The 23713-nt window shown below is 41.5% G+C and overlaps 1 protein-coding gene across 2 annotated transcripts in view; it reads right to left on the bottom strand.

Annotated features, from left to right (window-relative positions):
- CAPN6 (calpain 6) overlaps positions 1–21021 on the bottom strand; it is a 42579-nt gene extending 21558 nt beyond the window's left edge. Inside the window, exons 1-2 of one of the 2 annotated variants that reach the window (XM_072123058.1) lie at positions 20929–21021; positions 12304–12471 (exon numbers count right to left, since the gene is read on the bottom strand). In XM_072123058.1, the coding sequence (XP_071979159.1) occupies positions 12304–12468 (165 nt within the window). In that variant the 5' untranslated portion in view covers positions 12469–12471; positions 20929–21021. Of the gene's footprint in view, positions 1–12303; positions 12472–18038; positions 18266–20928 lie in introns of those variants that run through there. The other variant, XM_072123057.1, reaches the window with a different exon arrangement.
- Between the last annotated feature and the right edge of the window lie 2692 nt (positions 21022–23713).

The following is a 23713-nucleotide window of genomic DNA, read 5'->3' as shown; positions in this document are numbered from 1 at the left end:
TTATTATTCCATGTCGTGTACTGGGAAGCTGGATTTTAATACTTTCGCTGTGCGCTCCAAATCATTTGTGTCCTTTATTCTTTGGTTCGGTCCTATCGCAGTGATACCAGATTTGTAGGTTTTATTGTGTTTTAATGCTTTTTCTATCATCAAAACAGTGTACGAAAAAGAAAATAGTTTCGCCATCTTGTGACGCTAATAACTTTAGTGCACGGAGCTGGGGAGATTTGGGTTTTTTTGCTTAATGAGCCGTTGTTTTCATTGCTACCATTTTGAGGACTGCGTGACCTTTTGATAACTTTTTATTACTCTTTTATGTGATGTAAAATGGTGTAAAAGTGGCGTTTCAGTGTGTATAGGACTGCTGTAACCTGTGTAAATTGATTCTAAACTAAACCGTCAGTTTTCTGGTTAAATAGCCGTACTGGCACTTTGCGATAAGTAATAAGGTTTTGGGTTGCAGTTTAGGCACTCGGTCTCTAAAAGGTTCGCCATCACTGGTCTAGTATAATAATTGGTTGCAGTATTTGTATTTTAGGTTACTAAAGGTTTTATAATTACATACTTGGGAAGTGAAGGCATTGATGGAAACATCCGTTGATTCATGGATGTTTTCTCGCCACCCAGGATTTTGTTCCCCGCTATGGGTAATTGGAAGCCTTATAGGGTTTTTTTTGCTTTCCTCTGGATCAACACCATTGGATTATAGCATGGACGTGATGAATCTGTGTACAGTTGAAAAGAGATCTGACCTTCTTGGCAGCCACTGGATGTAGATTTTTATATATATATATATATATATATATATATATATATATATATATATATATATATATATATATATATTTGTGTGTGTGAAGCCGAGGGCTCTTGTGCTTCATAAAAAACTATGAAAGAAAAATGGATGGGTGTCAGGGGTGTAATTTAAAAAGGGGGGAGGAGTTGCACTAAGCCTGGAGACTGAACAATGCTATGAGTCTTGTCTGGTGAGGGCTCGGAGCATCAACTCTGGCACCTGTGACATAGGTTCGCCACCACTGCTATATACAATATAGTTGAGGCACACAGTACAGATATGCATTAGGGTCCATCAGTATTATTTTGCACCTCTGCTGGATGGATATATGAAATATATGATATATGAAATACAATGGAAGGGTTTAAAATATTTTTAGGCAATTTTTTCTGACTTAACATCTTGTCCTCTGTAAAAAGGGCATGGTCTCGACAAAAAATAACCAGTGTGCCAGAAAATTCAATATTGTGGTGCAGCAAACTAGAGCAACTTATAGGAGGTGTAGAGTACGAATCGCCAGTTTTATACTGCACCAGATTTATCCAGCATCAGACACAGGGAATAATCTGGTGCAGCAGAGATGTGTATAGTTCTACTCTGCACTGGTCTAAAGACCAACACATTAATACATCTCCCCACAATGTGTAGCTGGTATTCTTTACAACACAATAGCCAAAAGTTGTTCAGCTTTAAAGGGAACCTGTCACCAGGGACCTCATTTTCACTGAAGACAGATTGTAAAAGCCCATGACACCAGCAGTGTAAATCTGCCTCTCTGCCTTTTCTAAGCATTTGCATTACAATATAATTGTGTGTTATAACTTACCTTGCTCCCTGACAAAATCCTGGGGTAGTCACAGGGGCTGGACTTTGGTTTGGATGCATTTAAAAAAACAACGTGACTTGTCTGTGTTACCCACTCCTCAGACCTTTGTGCTCCTGTCTAGCTCCTCCTCCTGCTTCTTCTCAGAGATCACAGCTTGGTCAGTGGGGGAGGGACAAGGTCAGTGTACAGGAGCACAAACATGGAGACAGCCTGCAGCTCAAACAGGTCACATGTTGTTTTTTGAAATGCATGCAAACCAAAGTCCAGCCCCTGTGACTACCCCAGGATTTTATCAGGATGCAAGTGTAAGTTATAATACACACTTATATTGTAATACAAATGCTTAGAAAAGGCAGAAAGGCAGATGGAACATGGAATAACAACGACAAGCATTAGTGGAATTTAAAGTTCTTGGGCCACATTTTAATTGGGTCCCCGCCCACAAGATAAAATTCACTAAAAATTGAAAAGTAGTTAAGGAGGAAGGATGATAAGCAGGGACGTGCTAGGGTGGGAAAAGATCTGGGCAAGGGCATATGTATCGCACTTTCAATAATGCCCCTTCCTGTACATAACCCCCTCACATTTGGTTGAGCCAATAACAACTTTACTGACAATATATACAGTTACAGAAAATACAGGAGAAATCCCTACTTGTTACATCCAGGGACTGCAGGTGATGTGTGCTCACACTGCGCCCCCCAGTAAAGTATCCTACACAGCCCCCCAGTAATCTCCTCACACATCCCCAGGTAATGACTCCCACACAGCACCCCAGTAATGTCCTCACACAGCCCGCTACTAAAGTCCGCACACATCCCCCCAGTAATGTCCTCACACCCCCCCAGTAATGTCCTCACACATCCCCCCAGTAATGTCCTCACACAGCCCCCAAGTAATGTCCTTACACAGCCCCCCAGTAATGTCCTCACACAGCCCCCCAGTAATGTCCTCACACATCCCCTCAGGAATGTCCTCACACATCCCCCCAGTAATGTCCTCACACATCCCCTCAGGAATGTCCTCACACATCCCCCCAGTAATGTCCTCACACAGCCCCCAAGTAATGTCCTTACACAGCCCCCCAGTAATGTCCTCACACATCCCGTCAGGAATGTCCTCACACATCCCCTCAGCAATGTGCCCCACACCCCGCAGTAATGTCCCCACAGCCCCCAGTAATGTCCCCACACAGATCCCAGTAATGTCTCCCACCCATCCCTCCAGTAATGTCCTCACACAGCGATGTTGTCATGCAGCCCCCCAGTAATGTGCCCACACTGTCACCCAGTAATGTCCTCACACAGCCCCACAGTAATGTCTTCCACACATCCCCCAGTAATGTTCCCCACACATCCCCTCAGTAATGTCCTCACACAGCCCACCAGTAATGTGCCCACACAGTTTCCCCCCATGTTCTCCCCCTTCCCTTAGCTCCTATCATGTTTCCCCCTCACCTCACTGCTGCAGCTCTGTGTACTGCTTTCCCCTGAAGGTCATGTGATCATGACATCATCTCAGGTCCTGTAGGTAAAAGCAGGAGGCTCCCAGAGGCTTCAGGTCCTGCAGGGGAAAGCAGTGTGCTTTATGCATGCTTTCTCATAGTTATCTATGTCCTGAGGGCACAAATCATGGTGAGAGTGGGGAGGAATGGCCGGACAAATGTCCTGCTGATCCAGGGGCATGACCCTGAATATAAGAGTCAAAGTATATACACACAAGCATGTTTCTTGTATTCACTTGCTCTATTGTGGTTGGATATGTGAATGAGAAATAAGGTCACACCAAAAACTTTTACTATTCAGGCCTAAACATATGCTTTCAGTTAGGGCACATTCACATGCAGCCGCATGTACATCCCCATAGGCGGCAATAGCGGTACCGATGTGTGGCATGCTCTATCTTTCGGCGTGTGTGCCGCCGTGCGCCGCTATTCTCTATGGAGGGAGGAGGGGCTGCCTCCTCTTCCTCTCCAGCACACGGCGGTATGCCCGCACGGCGGGAATACCGCTGTGTAAATGTACCCTTAGGTGGGAGCAGCCAATAATGGTAAACTGCAGCGTCCTCTGACAGATTCCATGTGGGGAAGAGATCAATGTAGTACACAGTTAATCTGGGAATTGTTTTCTCAAAGTTGGACAGCATAAAGCGTGCAAAGGCTTAAAGGGAAACTTGTCATCCCCTAGTGATAGGTTCCTGTAGAGCCTTATGAACCAACACCCTTTTAGCTAAAAATTGTTTCCCTTTCCTGGCATTAGAGGGGGCATGCCCTGCTGAGCTGGCCCAATCCGTCTTCTACTCTCTATGTCTTATGCCTGTTCTCAGCATTCAGCACTAAATATCATGTGACCAGAGTGATGTCATCTAAGGTCCTTTACCCAGTTACGTTTGCAACGTCTACACCATGTATGTATCTGATAATATATGTTCGAAATCCCAGCTTGCCTCCAGTTTTTACTCCTCCTCATGCTTACATGGAGGCATGCTGTGATTTCATGTGATCAGGTGATCATACAAGGTCAATAAATCAGGGCAGATACACGCAAGGTGACTGAGGCGGGACATGTCCTATATTATGCTGTACTATGGCATTAATCACTCGACTTTCAATTGAGAAGGGAGGGGTGAGGAGCACTTACCCCTCCTCCCACCTGCACCTCTATCCTGCATGCTCGTGTATGCATACATGCATGAGGCCTAATAATATAAAAAGGATGATTTTCGTCATCTGGATCAAGACTGTAAGCTCAATTGTTTGGTTAAAATATTTCAAAAAGATGTGTTTAGGGGTCAAGATTCTTCATCTCACTTAATAACACCTAAAATAGAGACATGGTTGCACAGTTCTTATTGTTGCATAATAAATACAGCTGCTTCTATAATTCACATAAACACAGACATTATTGCATGTATAATCTAACTGTTTATAAGTGGTAAATGGAGATACCAAAGCCAATGTGTGTGTGTTTGATATTGCTCAATGCAGAGTCCGTATCCCACCTCGCAACAAAAAGGTGGTCACACATACACAAATTCGGTGCTCACAAATTGCAAGTGTTTTTTTTAAGCTACTCAGCTTTTCAGATGTGTTGAGCCAAGAGTAAAGGTCACATCTGTAGGTGTTTTTTATGGAGTTTTAACTGATGGAATCTTATCCGTCCTCTTCAGGGACTTATTTCTCTAGTGGCTCCAATTGGTTGTCTACGAGGAAGGTTGATCTGTAGCAGACTTTTTATAAAATATATCAAGCCATGTAGATTTATAGAGTTTGGCAAGAACCAGACATACACTGGAGAATTGTCCCAAGACAAACATGTACAGCGTAAGACACATGTTTTGTTTTAATTGATTGAAGAAATCTTCTGAAGCCAGAGAGGAAATCTTGTTTTAATAATAACACATTGTGAAATAAACCCAAGCGAATTAATTATGACAAATAATCTGGATGAATGATTATATATCAGCCCCTTTATTGACTTTCTCCATAAAAGGTATAGAATAACTATAATATGGCATGTTACATTGTTATGCCACATCTGCAGATTTCCCTTAACTATTCTAGCCATTTATATCCAACTTCGTGCCATATTTTATGTTAATACAGTTTGGTTTGATGCCCCAAACACCAGACTGTAGAAATTAGAATACCATGATCCCCCTGAAAATATTAGTACTATAGTTTGTGCCCCTATGGTTACACTTGGAGCCCCAGAAAATATGTCCCTTACAGTAATAGTAGTGTCTTGGAAATAACAATACTAGTAGTAGCTGAGAAATAATAAGACTTCTCCAGCATGCCCTATATTGTAGCTTTATAGTAATAATGCTATAATCCTAGTGTGCCCCATTAAAAAAATAATTCTTCCATAGTTGCCTTGATTGTAATAATGTGCCCAACAGTAGTAACTGCCCTGTCTCACAGGCTTCTTGCACCCTGCCTGTATCAGCAACATGAGGACGGCAATACAGCAGGTTATGGGGATATCGAACATTTTGAGCACCAGACAAAAGACTTTGGTCCTAATACCCTAAACCTTTTGCATTAGTGATGTCAAAACTATCCTGTTTCCCCCCAAAAAAGACATTGTGGCTCATTTACTAAGGGTCCGAATCACGCAATTCCCGACGATTTCCGATTTGCGACGAATTCCATCAGGATTTTGGCACGCACGATCGGTTGCATGCGGTGGAAATCGGGGGCGTGGCCGTCGGAAAACCTGACGGATTCAGAAAAACTGCGGTATTTAAAAAAAAAAAGTGTTGCTTGACACGCACTTACCTGCACCAAGAAATAGAAGGTGAACTCCAGAGGACCTCGGCGCAGCAACGGCACCTAGTGGATATTGGTGCACGGACCTTAGTGAATCCCGGCAGAACCCGAATTAGCGTCGGAGAATCCGCCGCTGGATCGCAACTGGACCGGGTAAGTAAATGTGCCCCATTGTCTTTTATTAATTTTTGGTCCTAAAAAGGCACTAGGTCTTATTTTTAGAGGATGTCTAATTTTTCCATGAACAAGAATTTACATTTATCGTTGGACAAAAAATCTACTTCTCTAACTTCCTTATATTTCTGCAAACTCTGAATTTCATGCTGTATTTCTTGTGACTCCATTTCTACCCTGTTTCCCTAAAAATAACACAGTGTCTTATATTAAATTTTGCTCCTTAAGAGGCACTTGGTCTTAATTTCAGGGGAGGTCTTATTTTTCCCTGAACAAGAATTGCTCCACAACAGCCAGTGATTTAATTCCAAGATTTGTTCTCGATGTCACAACCTTCTGCAGCATCTAAAAGATTTCCTAATACTAATGTATGTGGGGGGAGCTGCTGCAATGACTGCCGCTAGGTCTTATTTTCAGGGGAGGCCTTATAATTCCATGGCAAGAATTCCATGGCAGGTAAGTGGAACATCCCTCACTGGGGCCTAGCCTTTTCTTGGCGGCCTGGAGGCAGCCAGGACCCAGAATACCTGAGTAGCTGGCTAGTGCGGCCTTGGGCATGCTATGGTCACGGTGCTTGGTATGGGGACCGGATGGCTGTCCTACAGCCTGGCAGGTCTCCAGCAGGTGGTGTGTGCAAGAAATATGGAGGGAGAGGCTGATGCAATGCTTTCTCCCTGGGGCAAGTAATGCATGGGGAAGTATGTGGTTTTAAGCAGCTGTATTCAAGGATCAGACAGAGGCAACATTGTGCAAATCAACTTTCGGTTCTTTATTGAACTCCAAACAACAGGCAACGGCCAAACACGATTAACATTGGATTCTGGTTACGGTAGTGGTCATAGAGAGTGGTCCGCAGGAATGGTGCACTAGCCTGATAGTAGATGCAGCCTGGGATAGTTGAGATGGAGCTATGTCCAAATTGTGGAAGCTGCAGCTCTGGCTAGAGTCTCCTGTCTCACCTCAAGTGTCAGGCAGTAGGCCTGAGGCACTATAAATTCCTGGGATTGATATCTGTGGCAACACTGTCTCTCTCTTCACTCTGACTCTGCAGTCTGAACTGACTGAGACCAACAGAACCATGTGCTCTCAATGAGCAGGGGTTTTATACTCCCCCTGGTCAGGTGGTAGCAGCTCTCCAATCACACTCCAGCTAACAATACAGCCACATCATTGGATAATTACCTACACCAATTTAACTTTCCAGGCAGTATCTTCAAGCTTACAGCTTCTGACCTGGAGAGGGACACTTTCGCAACACCTACTCAACCCTTTGCATCTGCAGGGGTGTTGCATAAGCATTGTCCAAGAGGTAGTGTCTCCGTAATCTCAGAGAACAATCCGGTAATATTCAGCTCATTTCGAGACAATGGGAAGTAATGAGGTTTGTTTAGTTGACTTCGCCAGGAGACATTTTAGCTCTCAGCATGTTTGTTCAATCTGGAATCTCTCAGCACAGAGAAGGCTGCCAGGATGAAAGTCTTCAATGCATCATATTTCTGCTCACTATCCGGCACACAGTGTTTTTGCTTATCTGTAAGCGCTTGTGCTACGTCAAGTCTCCTGGTTAGATTATCTAGGTTATAGGTTATTATCGAAAGAACTCTTTGAGGAATTGACTCACAAATCCATTCACTTTAAGGAATTGGATGGTGTGAAATGACAGGACTTTTTTTTATAATTGTTTTCAATAATTTTACAGTAATGCAATATTGGCGTGGAAATACAGAAAATAACAATCACCATAATTGGCATAATTACTGTGAATTAAATATTAAATAAAGCAGAGGTTTTATATTTTCCAGGGTAAGAGAATAGGGGGAAAGAAAGACAGATGACGGCAGATATTTTATCAAACTTCTCCATTGAATCCAACAAAATGTTTGATATGTTCTTATTCACCATTACTCAGTAGAATTTATTTTTGGTAGCCTCTAGAAGATCCTAGTGATATTAACTATGAGATCACTATGAGATAAACTTTTATTCAGTAGTGTACCATGAGCACTACATAACCTAAATCATTTGGAATCTACAGGCAGGTTGATCTTCATTAATCTGGATGGCGCTATGTACCTCCGGAGCAGTAATTTACTGCTAGCTTCGATAGAAGTCATGTTTGCCAAGGACTGTGTCAACAGAGATACCCTGTCTCTCCAGTCACCGAGCTGCAACTGTATACCCATGTCTCTAAGAAAATGTAGTTTTCCAGAGGGAGCCACTTAGTGACTATATTTCGAGGATATTTTGCTCCGGATCCCTGTAATCCAGCATAGATGTTTAAATAAGGTCATGGTAGTAATGTCATTATGAGTATTATTCCATGAATTTAGGTTTGAAATTACATTCCAAACCTGACAAATTCAATGGTTGTGTTTTGGGTTAGAATTCCTGCACACAGTCCACATTAAAATCTGTTGATAAACCATTCATCAGTATTGGAATTATAACTGATGGATTCTGGAGAAGCTGTGGATCTCCTATACTGTAAGTATCTTTTTGGATTTCTTTGGTTATACAGTGATTTTCTGTATGTTCTAGTCACTGTGATGTGTACTAAATATGTACAATGAGTCACTTGAAACTCAATCTGCATGAATATGGTGCTTGAAATTTATATTGATATGTCCATCTCTATTTACATGCTATTATGCCTGGTATGTAAAGAATTATAGAATGAGAGGATTCTATATAAATATCATTGCGGACTATGATGACATTAGCTCTGAGCATGTCACAGCTCTGGAGATGAAAATAGAAGGTAACTAGATTAAACACATCAGAGAGTCTTCTTACTACAGTTTTTTTTGGATGGTCTTAGGAGCTTTTTGAATGTCAAATTTATCATAGAGTCTTAGATTGCTTGATAAATGTGGCATATGAGGTGTTGAGATTTTTTGGTGAAAAGCCACAAGTTTTGCACAACTAAGTCTTAATTTTTTCCCACGCCAGAAGCGGATTTGAAAGAATCTGTGACTAAATTTGCAACTTTTGAAAAGTCATACTCCATAAATCTGTGTTGCACATGAGACAATTGTGAGACAGAACAACTGCCAGAAAACTGGTGTAACTAGAATGATAAATTCTCCCAATATTCACTGTAGAAAAGTATTAATACTGACATTGTATTGTCTCAAAAAGTTGGAAAAAGTTGTGGGAAACAAAAAAAAATTGCAACCTCACAAGTCATCTAGGGGATTCTGAGAATTACATGTGTCTTCAGTTATTATCATTGATTATTTAACCAGATGGCAAAAATTTCCCATCCAGAAATATTCCCTTGTCCTGTAACTATGTAAACAAATAGTTGACACGGTTACTTTGTTTTGTAGAGAACATCCTCAGATTTTTAGGAAAATTAGATAACAAATAAAAAAGTCTGCAGACAAGACTTCATCCAAACAGACTACATAATAGTCAAGTAAAGTACTGACATGCGTGAGATCCATGTAATGGACCAGAAATGATGGTGCTGATTTTCATTGTGGTCAGAACATTAATTGCTTGTATATTTACATGGCTGCCTGTTTCTAGGTGATGGGGAACATGGCTGCTTGTCTGTAGGTAGTGGGGAACATAGCTGCTTGTCTCTGGGTGATGGGGAACATGACTGCCTATCTGTAGGTGATGGGGACCATGGCTGCCTGTCTGTAGGTGATGAGGAACATGGCTGCCTGTCTGTAGGTGATGGGGAACATGGCTGCCTGTCTGTAGGTGATGGGGAACATGGCTGCTTGTCTGTAGGTAGTGGGGAACATAGCTGCTTGTCTCTAGGTGATGGGGAACATGACTGCCTATCTGTAGGTGATGGGGAACATGGCTGCCTGTCTGTAGGTGATGAGGAACATGGGTGCCTGTCTCTAGGTGATGGGGAACATGGCTGCTTGTCTACAGGTGATGGGGAACATGGCTGCTTGTCTCTAGGTGATGGGGAACATAGTTGCCTATCTGTAGGTGATGAGGAACATGGGTGCCTGTCTCTAGGTGATGGGGAACATGGCTGCTTGTCTATAGGTGATGGGGAACATGGCTGCTTGTCTATAGGTGATGGGGGACATGGCTGCTTGTCTCTAGGTGATGGGGAACATGGCTGCTTGTCTATAGGTGATGGGGAACATGGCTGCTTGTCTATAGGTGATGGGGAACATGGCTGCTTGTCTACAGGTGATGGGGAACATGGCTGCCTGTCTATAGGTGATGAGGAACATGGGTGTCTGTCTCTAGGTGATGGGGAACATGGCTGCTTGTCTACAGGTGATGGGGAACATGGCTGCTTGTCTACAGGTGATGGGAAACATGGCTGCTTGTCTCTAGGTGATGGGGAACATGGCTGCCTTTCTGTAGGTGATGGGGAACATGGCTGCTTGTCTGTTTGGTGATGGGGAACATGACTGCCTGTCTGTAGGTGATAGGGAACATGGCTTCCTATCTCAAGGTAGTGGGGAACATGGCGGCCTCTCTCTAGCTGATATAGTAAAACAGGGCTGCCTCTCTGTAGGTGATTTGGAACATGTCAGTAGGTGATGTGTAAAATGACTGCCTTTTTCCAATTAATGCTCATCGTGGCTGCCTGTCTCTAGGAGATCTGTAACATGGCTTAATATCTCTAGGTGATGGGGAACATGGCGGCATCTCTCTAGCTGATATAGTAAAACAGGGCTGCCTGTCTGTAGGTTATGGGGAATATGGCTGGCTGTCTGTAGGTGATTTGGAACATGTCAGTAAGTGAATGGATCAGTGGTTCTTAACCGGGGTTCGGTAAGTCGGTCTCAGGGGTTTGCGGAGCCTCCGCCATGGTGGTCAAGACACACAAATATTTGATTTATGACTAAAGAAGGGTGCAGTGAATGTGCATCAGAAACTGGTGGGTTTGGTACATCAAACAAGGTTAAGAACCACTGCTCTAGGTGATCTGTATCAAAGCTGCCTGTCTCCTGTCTTTATATGACGCAGCAAGTTGTGTTCACATTTGCCTAGCTTCAAGGCATAAGTTATCTCCATTGTAGATAAGAAAGTCTATAGGTAAACTGATGCTAGAACAGATCCCATAGTTTCTTGTGATGTGATTAATTCTATCAAAGCCTGCATCTATAAGTAAATCAATCATAAGTAAATTAAAGTAAACAGTCTAAGATTCATCTGCCACAGGGTGCTGAAATCTACGCTTTTCATGTTGATTTCCATGTGGAAATTGATGGATCCTAAAATCAGCAGCATGTAACTTTGCTGCGTAGCTGTTTCTCTACAGGATACGGCAATACACCACAAAGCCACCCTAAACCTACCACAAATCAAAATGTATTGCAACTAATTTACCCCAGAATTTCTGCATCATTCCAGCCTTTGGATGGGATAAGGAAAACAATGCCTCTTATGCAACCTTGTAAGGCAGTCCCCTTAACATTAAGCATGACTTTCAGGAAGCCTAATGATATGATGCAGGATTAAAGCCAAACTGGTACATTTATTCCAAATGGAACAAGTTCCCAACTGTGGACAGAACTGTTTCAACTGGGTTGCGTCTCTTCAGTACTTCGTACCTGTTTTGGCTGAGTGATAGGGTTCTGACAACGGTTGGGAAGTAGTTGGGAATTCTCCTTTTGGAGACTTTGCCAATTAAGGCAGCATTGCAGCCGTGGGGAGAATTACAGCCATTCATGGGTATTTCCTGTGGGATTCTAGGAAATACATAAATATGTTTTCCCAAGATGAGATAAGAAAAACAATGTCTCTTTTAGCTACCTTGTAAGGCAGATCCCTTAACATCAAGCATAACTTTTAAGAAGTCTGACGATATGTTGTGGGATTAAAGCCAAACCAGAACATCTATTCCAGAAAGAACAGATTTCTAACTCTTGACAGTGCTCTTTCTATGTAAGATGTGTGAGTAAAATGCGCGTTGGGGTGTCCATTTGCCGCACCGTTCACGTACCATGGGTAAGACACCGGTCTAATTACATATGTCCAGAGCATTTGATATAGGGTATGCAACACAATTTGCATGTAAAATCTGGCGCTCGGTCTGACTGAGCACAAGAATGCCCCCTAATTTGTCGCATGGTGCCTAGCGCAGCTGCGCCACAAAATGGCCACATGTGACACCACAGTGGGTCGGACACTTCTTAAATACCTGTGCAAGCCATTTATGCCTAAAATTAAAGTGCAAAGTCTAACAGAAAACAGGCTCAAAGCCCTTAGTAAATGTGGCCCGGTATTGTTGACTGTATGAACATCACCTACCCCAGGGCGTTTCCACTCTATTCTATCTGGAGATACTTTGCTGTAGAATAAGGATTCAGCTGCTGCTGGGAATTCTGGATCCTCAAACAATTTTCCTGCTTTCTTGCATTCATTCTTCAGTTGCCAATATTGCTGGTTCTTTAGGTGTCTGACCGGCGATGCCATGTCCTATCCAATGAAAGTCGAAAATAGTAAGAATTGTTCATAAATGGCGGCAGAAGGACTAACTTTCTTTATATCTACATTCATGAGCTTACGGCAAAGATTAAATCAGAGAAGGTGACCTTGGAGGTTCCAGAACACACTAATTGTCATTCATATCTGGGGTGGTTGGAGATCTGGCCATAGTCATACATTCCAGAAGACTGCATCGTCAGTAGACATCATGCTGACACAAAAGTCAGCTCCAACACAAATATTGTCTATGAAATATATTTGCCTACACCCAACTGAAACATTACACGTCCTTGGAAAGATTCCAGTTATACTTCTGCACAGCATGATTATATCAGCCCTATGTACTAGACAAATACTGAGCCACTATAGCCCTGGGCCTATGTCTTTAGTAGATGCTCAGCCTCATGAAGTGAGACTGAGCTGCAATACCAAAGAGAGCCTATAGACATAATTAGTGGGGTTTCTGAAAAGAATGATATTGCATAAACCTGACAATAATCCACTTTTATAAATATAAAGCTTTTGTCATGCATCAAAATCTATAATTGGTATACATTGGGCTGCTGCCATCATGGTTGTAGTTACCATCAATGTCAAAGGTTTTTACAAAAAGAGTGGCTTAAACGAAATCAACCATAGATTTAGTGGTTTTCACCCAAGCAAACTTTCACGTTGGCTCAATTACTTATTTTTTTGTGAAAATGGACTTTTAAAAAAAAATATATAAATGAGCCTCAGGGGCTCCTAGGATATGTCACAGAAGCACTTTCTGATTCAGTTGGCTGTTAAATAATCCCACCTTCCTTCTACGCTTATGCCAACCTCCTCCATCACTTCACCTGCCAGATAGCTGGTGATAGTCAACAGAGCCAGAAAAGACTTCTGTAACAGACACAGGAATCCCTGAGGCTCATTAGCATATTTTTTAGAAGTCTTTTTTCATGAAAAATAAGCAATTAACAGCTAAATGAAGAACAGATCCCTTTTCAGGTTCATGCATACGTTTACTTAGAATAAAACCACTAAATCCATGGTCATAAAAACCTTCCACATTCATGGCAACTACAGCCCAAAAGGCAGCACCCCATTGTATGGCATTTATAGATCTTTTATACATGACAAAGCTTTATATTTAGAAAAGAGGATTATTTTTAAAAGTTTATACAATATCTTTCTTTCCAGGAACCCCACCGGGCTGTGTTTGGTATTGTCATACAATCCCATTCAAGTCCCTTGCTGAGCAGTGATTATAGACGTAGGTCCTGGGCTATAGTGGCTCAGTATTTATCTAGTATAAAGGGCTGATATAATCATGCTGTGCAGAACTATAACTGGAATATTTAAATAGACTTGTAATGTTTTAGTTGGGTGTATGCAATTTGATTTCATAGGCAATACATTTCCTTCGGCAGTGCTCCAGGATTGCTGAACATCTTTGGAGAATATTGCGCACATATGCAGACTTTATACACTTAAAATTTAGCTTCACCTTGCTAAACAGGTCTCGTTCACTAATCTAATATCCTCTCTCTCAATCCCAAAAGGCTCTTCTTTCACTCTTACTAACACAAAGGTGCTGCCACCCGTCACAGACCTTGGGGCTGAAGATCTGGCAACCTACTTTAAAGATAAAATTGTCTTTATTCACCAGGAAATAATTTCCCAATCCACTAACTATTAATCCCCTTCCCTCTTCTACTTCACCCTGTTTGCTCTCTTCCTTTGAGCCAGTCTTAGCCCAAAATACACAAAGACTGATTGACTGACAAAGCAAACAGGGCAGCCCCCTGGATGTCCACAGATTTGCAGTATAGATGTACACAAGCGCATATCATCACATGATAATGATGATGCTTTTTGTTCTCCATTCCTGCTGCCCAGTTTTGCTTACTTTTGCTACAACTTAGATGACGTTTTTTAAAGTGCTTCCAGAAGCCCCGCAGACAGTAAGACTGGATGTGACAGTGTACATTAGCACAGCACGCCGGCCTCACTGCTAGACAGAAAGCAGCTGTAGGGTCTATGACTGGCACCTCCATGCTGTACTCACACCCCAATAAGTGAAAACTCTGCATGACACCATAAGAGTGTAGAGAAAGTATAACAAGACAACAGCAATCATTGCTGCCCTATACTTAGGGAGCTAAGACTGGGGCCATATCCAAACTTAGTAGGCACAAATGATTCAACTCTGCAATGCATGGGCATTATTTTCTCCGCTACATCTCAAGTCTTTTCTTTCACCCAAAAACATTTGCCTTCAATTTGCTAATGTTTTGATTTACAGATTTGAGTAATTTTTATAAAATGTCTAAAAATATAGATATTTTGTTGGACAAACAAAATATAAAATTCAATATATGCATTGAAATGGGACATTAACGTACATGATCAGTCATGCTAGAGAAAACTCAGTCTATCAATATGATTTTTTTTGTTATTGTGCAAATTAGCTTATTGGGGCACCAGGGACATGGCTGCACTTGTTTTTGCCTCTTTTTCAGATAAGACTTCTATCTGGTATAAATTACAGTAAAATTGGTGGATAGTCAAAGACGTTACCCCAAATTTCTAAACCCACTCAATCTTCTCTGTTAAAGCTGTTACATTGTAGAATCAGAATGTATTATTTGATAAATTTTCAGAAAGTCTAGGCAGCAATATTTATTTGCTATTTGAGGTTTTCTACCTCTGTGTTTTATATCTGTTCTTTAAAGATCTATCAGGTCCCACTGTAACTGGAATCATTTTACTGCATAGAATCATCAAATTGTCTAGTAAATGTTTTTATTCCAAACCAAATTTTCCGCCTCCTCTTTTATACTCAATTGTTATAGGGATTTAGTGATTATTTTAATGCTATTTATGCTTATTGTTTATCACATGAGAGTTACATTGTGTAAAATAATCTAATCACAAGTCTATTCATAACAGTAAAGCTTGAAAATTACATAATCATTACAAATATAATAAGATTGTGTTCATTCACATCAGCATCACCCGGAGGACTAATTCAACAATGTCCTACTCTATTAGATCCCTCTGTAATAAACATGACTGTTCTGTAACTAATCCACATCACAAGGATCATAATGTGCATGAAATTGGACCCAGTCTCTAGCTGTATTAAAGGTGATGATTTATTCTGAGCTTGATTATTTCCTTGTCATCTCTTTTCATTTATAGATATAAAAGCTTAAATGAAGAGAGAATAGAATTTGTTTATCATCATATTTTCCAAAAAAGGAGTGAGTTATGAAAGTACAGGGAAAATGGAAAAGAAGTAATTTAAAAAGCGTGAGTAAAAGAGTGAGGCCACACCATTATAAGAATATATGTATGTATTACGTATATAATAATACATAATGATACAATAACATAGCATGCTGTAGTTAGAAAATAAAAACAAAATGAAAAAATGAATTGAATGTTGAAAGTGTGTTGGGAAAAGAGTGGAAGTATGTGTTAGCCAAAAGAAATGATTCTGTAATGTTAAATATAAAAAATATATATAGGTGCTAAAGGAATGATATCTTTATTGACTTAACAGAAATATCATATTCACAAGCTTTCCATGGACGGTCCCTGAATCACAGACCAGCAGTGGCTGCATTTCATCGCCCAACCAAAGTGAAATGTGGTGCAAGGTTTCCCTTTTTACCCAATGAACAGCAGCGGTAAACTGTACTCATGATAATATTTCAGCTCTGTAATTTCCCTACCGTATATGACAGTATGGCAATCCACACTGCAATACCAGCAGTTAATCCACGTTTCAAGAAATTGCTGAAACAATGGCCAAATTTTATGATATAAAACGATAAAATGTGACTTGCCTCTTCTTTCCGCACTGAATAGATATTCAGTGCGGAAAGAAGAGGCAAGTCCGTAGTCCCTCAGTCGCTGCTAACCTACTGCCAGCATAGGCTTTCTAAAACCGATCAGTGACGTGCAGTACTCTTATTGCAGGAGACCCAGTTTTTACTAAAATGAAATCTAACAATTTTTTCAAAAGTGGAGAAATTCCTTTTTTTCCAAGTTTTTTTGAAGGAAGTGCAGAGATTCAGGAATCTCCTTCCCATATATCAATGGAGGAATTTGTATATTTGCAGGGTACCTGAAACTCATCCACATAGTATAGAAAGTTGTGCACAATCTTGGCTAGTGCACAACTCTTATCAATGTTCTGAATGTAATAGTGCCTTATAATATGCCACTTCACTGTACAGGTGGTCCCCTACTTAAGAACACTCGACTTACATACGACCCCTAGTTACAAACGGACCACTGGATATTGGAAATTTATTGTACTTTAGTCCTAGGCTACAATGATCAGCTGTAACAGTTATCACAGGTGTCTGTAATGAAGCTTTAGTGTTAATCTTGATTCTTATGACAACCTAACATTTTTAAAATCCAATTGTCACAGAGACCAAAAAAGTTCTGTCTGGGATTACAATGTTAAAATATACAGTTCCGACTTACATACAAATTCAACTTAAGAACAAACCTACAGACCCTATCTTGTATGTAACCCGGGGATTGCCTGTATATGTACGCAAGGTGGATTTGGTCCAAGCACTGACCTCCTAATGTATAAATCCACACTAAGCGGAGTCCATTGCTAAACTGCAATGGTGTCCTAAAGGTACTGATACAGTTTAAAGCATGTCAGGTAATGTTCATTCTGCAATTCCCTTGTTCCCCAAAGCGACTGTTTTTTAATCAATTGGTCTGGGAGAACCTCCTTACCACCACTCGGTGAGAACCCTAATTTTTGGGGTTCCATGCAGTTGGATGGCCGTACTTAATGGGCAAATCTGTTGCTATGTATACAACAGCATACATGTGCTACACACTGGATGCAAATTTAGTTTAGAAAATAAAGTTACAGCTCTGAAAAAAATGTATATATTCCAATCAATAAACAGTGAAATCCTGACCTGCAGCAATAATCTAGTTAATGGGAAGAGTTCCTCTTATGTACCAGACAACATAATCTACCTGAGAACATAAATTGTGTCTTTACATGTGGGGAGAAAATCAATCCGTTGTCTTTTTGTTGCAAAAAAATCACCTTGTATTATTCTTACTTAACCTCAACAAACAATAATTTCCAACCGAGTGGTGAAATCCATAAAAGAATGCACTTCCCGTAGGTTTGTGGATGTAAATCAATACTTCACATTCATTTCTGCTTGCCAAAAATGTGACAGCTACTGGAGAGCGCTTGAAGGCCAGACGCGCTAGGGGACTGACATTCTGTTTTTGTCACATTGAATATTTGGAATTGTTACAACTCATTGATTCTGTTTGCGAGTGATAATGTACCTGTTGTTATGATGTGGTTTAACTATTAATGTAGAGTACACAGAAGTAGCAGAGCTAAACCCAAATTAGAGAGACGGCTGAGTGTATACATACTACTTACATTTCCATCTAAAATAACATATTACAGAACATGTGACTAGTTGTTCAAGGCCATTCAGCTACATCTGTTGCACTCAGCACTGCTACATCGTACAGAAGTTTACAAACACATTCAAGATCCGCCTTACCTCTGAGCACCGTTCCTATGTAAAGAAGTCACTGTTGCTGTCAGCTGGATACAAACAATCCCAAAAATCAATACGATTTATATGCAACGCAGCTGCCAAATCTGAGAGCGGCTTCTGGTTGGACCAAGTTGGGAAACATTAGAAGCGTCTAGCTGAAAGCTCTCCCTATATCCCTGGTTTATAGGGTGCTGAGTCACAGGAGAGGGCTGGATTTCTTACACTATGTGTTATGGAGTGCTTGGAGGGTGTATTTGGAAACTACACTCTGGATCTATTATGGGAGGGGGGAGTGGAGCTGCCGTAGACCTAAAATTATTGCCAGATGACCTTCACTGAATAACCGCAGCCAAGTTCACATGAGATACAAGCAGTAACACACCTAGGGTGATTTACTATGATGTATGGTGTGGTAGGAGATGTTAGTAGTAAGTTTAAAAACTTACTTTTAAGGATTTTATTATATGTCAATGTATGAAAATATGGGAGATATGCTGCATGAATTTTAGCTGTATGTGAAAGCAGGATGTAGAAACAACCGTATTAAGAGTAAAAGATGCACAGAAGGGATTAATAAATCTAATTTCTACAAAGCATTTCCTACATGTAATAACTGCTAAGACTGGGTGCACACAGGACCCCGGTAAGCTGCTACACAATCACTGGTGGCTAATAAGGAAAAAAACAAGAGCGGTGATTGGCTTGTTACAGATTCTCCTTGTGGAATTTAATCTTTCAACCAAAGGTTCAAATCTGACGTATCTGTAGGATGGGCGGAAACCAGACGCCATTGCGTTAAATCAAGCGAGTTATGGCTGGCAGCTTGGGAGGGCATATTGCTGATTTAGGTAATGCCAATCATTTCTCACAGGGCATGATTTAGCACAATTACTGCAGGGCCGGTGCCAGTTCTGGGCATACCTGGGCACGTGCCGGGGCCCAGGGCTACTAGGGACCCAAATAAGGCTGTACTTATTTGGGATCCATAGGGGGTGTGGGGGGCTGTATATAAAATAACCATGTTTTAGTTTCTCAATTTTTAATGCCGCCACATGAGTTCACTGCAAAGGGGCACACTGAGGCCCTGTCGTCCAGGGGCCTACTGAAACCTGGAGCTGACCCTGACTAGATAAAACTACCGCCTGTGACTAGTTAAGGTAAATTTGCATATGCAGATCTCAGGCTTTAAAACCGTATAACCCTATAACTTTTCAGCAATAGTATGCTTAGTGAGGGACACAATAGAAAGGGTCAGTATTTGCTGCGCTACATGTTGATGCCAGATAGGGGAAAAAATCTGATTGTTAGGACCCCCACTGATCATAAGAAAGGGGGCCCTGTTCCACAAAATTGATGTAGCAGAAAGTTAGACATAGATAGCTCTGCCATCCACGACACTCCTATTCATCCTCGGACATTACAGTGTTCTGCTATTTCTAGGACTCACCATGATATTGAACAGAGCATCCCAATGCTCTGTTCAAAATTATGGCGAGTCCTAGAAATAGCAGAAATAGCAGTGAGGCATCCTGTGGACCCTCACTTTGTCAAGTAGGAGGAATGGGACCCACATTGTCATGATTGGCCGGTACCATTGGTCAGGCCCCTGCTGATCAGATGGAAGCTTTAGCAGCATTGTTGTTGTGTCTTTGGCTCTGGGTCGGTGTCTCCTGCACTAATCACTAGCTCAGAGGTGACCTCAGTGCAAATGGACCTCACCGACTGCCCACAGCATTGAAATGTCCTTGTGATTGTGAAGGTAACTTGCCTGTAATAGGACATGGTCCCCATTCAGAACTGCACTGCAATACCCAGGGACATCCAGGGAAATGGAAACATGAGTTTTTTATTGAATCTACAATAGGGGCATTTATTATTAGCTTTGTTCCAGTTTTTTTGCATTTTTTTGTTGCTGCACCATGTGAGCAGTATTTATAATATAAAATTTATAATATAAATTTAGGTTATTTTCCGACACTCCTGACTTTTTTTCTTCTCCCTCAATTTAATCTCAACAACTCCCCTGCAATTCTAGTTTCCCAACACTTTTTTGGTGCAATTTTTGGTGCAAAATTAGACAAACAAAGGACAAGTCAATCAACTTCTAAACCCCTTCATGAATGTTATTTGACATTTGTGACACTCATTAATTTATCTAACAAGACATTCGGGCTGTGCGTTACAATATAGAATCACAGTGCCAATGATAACAAATGCCTGTAATACTACTTTAATGCTGCCGGTGGCATCTTGTACTTCCTGTGGCAGTAGTTCCTGATCACATCCACTAGCTCAGTGGTGCCAGAGGTGGCACTCAGAGCCCTCTCTATGGGCACCTTTGCCATCACCCCAGGGCAGAGTTCGCCAGACAGGACTCAAGGACTCTTTTAGTCCCGGGCAGCCCAGGACTCTAGAAGGAAGCTAGACTGATAATCCAAAATTCCTCTCCTTCTTTCTACTGTATTGATGTCCTCAGGTGCCCTTTACAATTTAAACCCATGAAAGAGCAGGGAGTAATAAGTTTCTGCTTAAATTGTTGCATTGGCACTTTGCAAAAAATATGTGGGTTTTGGTTGTAGTTTGGTGTCTAAAAGGTTGGCCATCACTGCACTCGCTGATATTTTTGTAATGTAAATGATGCCCTTTCATTGATTTAAGAATCTTCTTAGTTCATTTCTAGGTTGAAATACATAGTTGCTTTCTCTGACCATGGGTAGCGGGTGGTATAGCAGATTGGAACAGCAATCTGTTCATCTCTATACAGCTGAGATGCAATACCCTCACAAACCATGGTCAGGAGTGGCGCTGTTTGTAGAAGAAAGCAGCTATGTTTTCAACCTCTGGAAACCTCCTTTAACCCTTCCTGTGCTTTTTTTTTTTTTTAAAGCCTTACCTCCTTAAGAGTCTGGCAGAAAAATGACAACCTTAAAGATGCTGTATGTCCGTTAGAATGAATCCCAGTGGTTCACAGCTGCACCTTCTCATAATGAACGCTGGAGACCTGTCACTTGGAGATGACATAGAGTGCGGGGACTGGGAATGCTTTACATTCTTTCCTAGCAGATTAATTTATCTTACGCTTACATAATAGCTGAGCTGTCGCAATAGGTGAAAGCGCAGAACATTTGTCTATGTCCCCTGTACTCATACTGTTTGCTCTGACACTTTGTTTATGAAGAGAAAGCGCATACTGGACTCTGGTTCTGTTTTTCCATTGTTCTATTCGTTAATTCTTTACCCTCTTTCCTTTTTTTTACTCATGTTCATAATAGTTTTGTACTGGATGCTGATAGTGGCATCTATAGATGATGTAACAGAAAGGTTGTTTATGGGCCTTTTAGCAATACTAGGATTAGCAGTGGGTATTAGTGTATAACATGCTGTTTGTAGGTGACTGCATATTGATGGCGCAGTTATCCTGTAGTAGCTTCCTACAACTCGTATATGTCTGGACCCTTGCAAAACAAAACCACATAAACATATGTTTGAAGTCCCTCAGAAGAATACAAATCTGTTCAATGTATTTACCATTGCAGCTTGTTTCTTTGACTTAGTCATTGGAGAACATTGGGGCACATTTACTTACCCGGTCCTGTCGCGATCCTGCGGTGCGTTGTCCGACACTGATTCGGTTCTGCCGGGATTCACTAAGGTCCTTCCGCCCGATATCCAGCATGTGTCGCTGCTGCGCTGAGGTCCGCCGGAGTTCACCTTCTTCGTCCCGTGCATGTAAGTGCTGATCTTGCGTCTTTCTTAAATTCCGCATTTTTTCAGAATCCGTCGGGTTGTCCGACAGCTACGCACCCCGATTTCTGTCGCGTGAAAGCCGGCGCCAATGCGAGTCAATCCAATTGCGTGCGCCAAAATCCCGGGGCAATTCAGGGTAAATCAGAAATATTCTGGAATCCCGACGAAACTGCGGACCCTTAGTAAATGAGCCCCTTTATCTTAATTTTTTAAATTTTGCCTTTGAGGAGTTTTTCTCTGTTAATGGGAACCTGTCACCACTTTTTTCACAAATACAGCTAGTGACGTGTTACCAGAGGGCCCTATTAACCCCTTTCAAAGTGTGCACATGGGGTACGAGTGCATGGAGACGGGTCATGGGCTGAGCCCTCTCAATAGCCAGTAAGTCTTTACTGTATATTGCACTTACCGGTAACACCCTTGATCAGTGCTTCAAAAAGATGGCTGTGCCCATGCGTGACGTCAACGTGGAGCGGCTATTGGTCGCCATTACAGTCTCGGGTCTTCCGAATACCCAAGGCTGTCTCGTTTTAACCCATTCATTACAATGTGCTATTTGTGGTTTTTCCACCATTTCACCACTTCCCAGTACACGGCATGGAATATTAAATATCATCACTATGAAGTGCAATTTGTTACGCATGAAACAAGGCCTCACAGAGCTCTTTACATGTTAAAATAAAAAAGTTATAGATTTTTGAAGGTGGGGAGGGAAAAATGGAAATGAAAAAAAAAGGGCCAGGTTGTTAAGCGGTTAACTAACTGATAGTCTTCTCTTTGGTAAAAATTGTTTCCCTTATATCACCATAAATCAACTTTATGTAAAATTTCCTGGCATCATAGGGGGGAGGTGTCCTGCTCAGTCAGCCCCTCCCATTTACTCCTCCCCATGTCCAATGCCTCTTCTTAGCATTCAGCACCAAATGTCATGTGACCTGGGTGATGTCATCTAAGGTCCTTTACCCAGTTACATTTGCAACATCTACTGTGGCTGCTGTGATTTCATGTAATCAAATACATACATGGGGTAGACGTTGCAAATGTTACCGGGTAAAGGACCTTAGATGACTTCAAATACCTAATGACGTAACCGAGCTCTCTCCATGTTCCATGCAACATTATCTCCTAGCAGTGAGACCTGTCAATCAACAATGAACAAGGAGGCAGGACAATGCAAGTAAAATTTAATATGCAGGACCCGCTGAGTGTTATTGGACTCACATCAGGCGCGTTGCATATAAGTTTACAAACTGATTTTTTTTTAACAATGCAGCCATGTAAAGGAACCATTTAGGGATAAAGACAATGCTTTTTAATTCAGTATTGATTTTGTGTGGGTTAATTTAAATGACAGGTTATATTTAAGGCCTTTACTGGCTCTTAAGAGAAGTCCCCAAAAAAGTTTCAAACTGCTCTAAGCTATTTGACATGCATGGCAAGAGCAAGTATTGTTTTGTGCTATCTGTTTGTGTTATCTAAATGTTCATTATGACATCACATTTCCACATTATTACATCACAATGACCATTTACAACATCATAATGCCTGTTAGTAATATCTTAAATGCTCAAAATGATATCACAATGCTCAATAAGAAATAAAAATGCTAATTAGGACATTGCAATGACCAATTATAACATCAAAATGTCTTTAAGTCCTCGTAACGCCTATTATGACATCACATTGCCAGATATTTGTCACAGTCTATGGGGATTAGTCCCTTAGGACTAAGTAAGTGGACTCCCTGGACCACCGCAGGAGATAACAACCTTAGCCACACCCGGGAGCGGAGTCTAAGTGAACTCCTTGTCTTCACCAGAGCCTGCCGCAAAGCGGGATGGTCTTGCTGCGGCGGGAGTCACCAGGTCGCTCCACGGGTGCGACCAGGCCCACGGCGGCAGCCAAGGTAGGGACACAGGGACCACGGGAAG

The sequence above is a fragment of the Engystomops pustulosus genome, chromosome 9 (assembly GCF_040894005.1).
Source record: "Engystomops pustulosus chromosome 9, aEngPut4.maternal, whole genome shotgun sequence".
NCBI lineage: Eukaryota > Metazoa > Chordata > Amphibia > Anura > Leptodactylidae > Engystomops > Engystomops pustulosus.
This window is presented reverse-complemented; position numbering and strand designations above follow the sequence as displayed.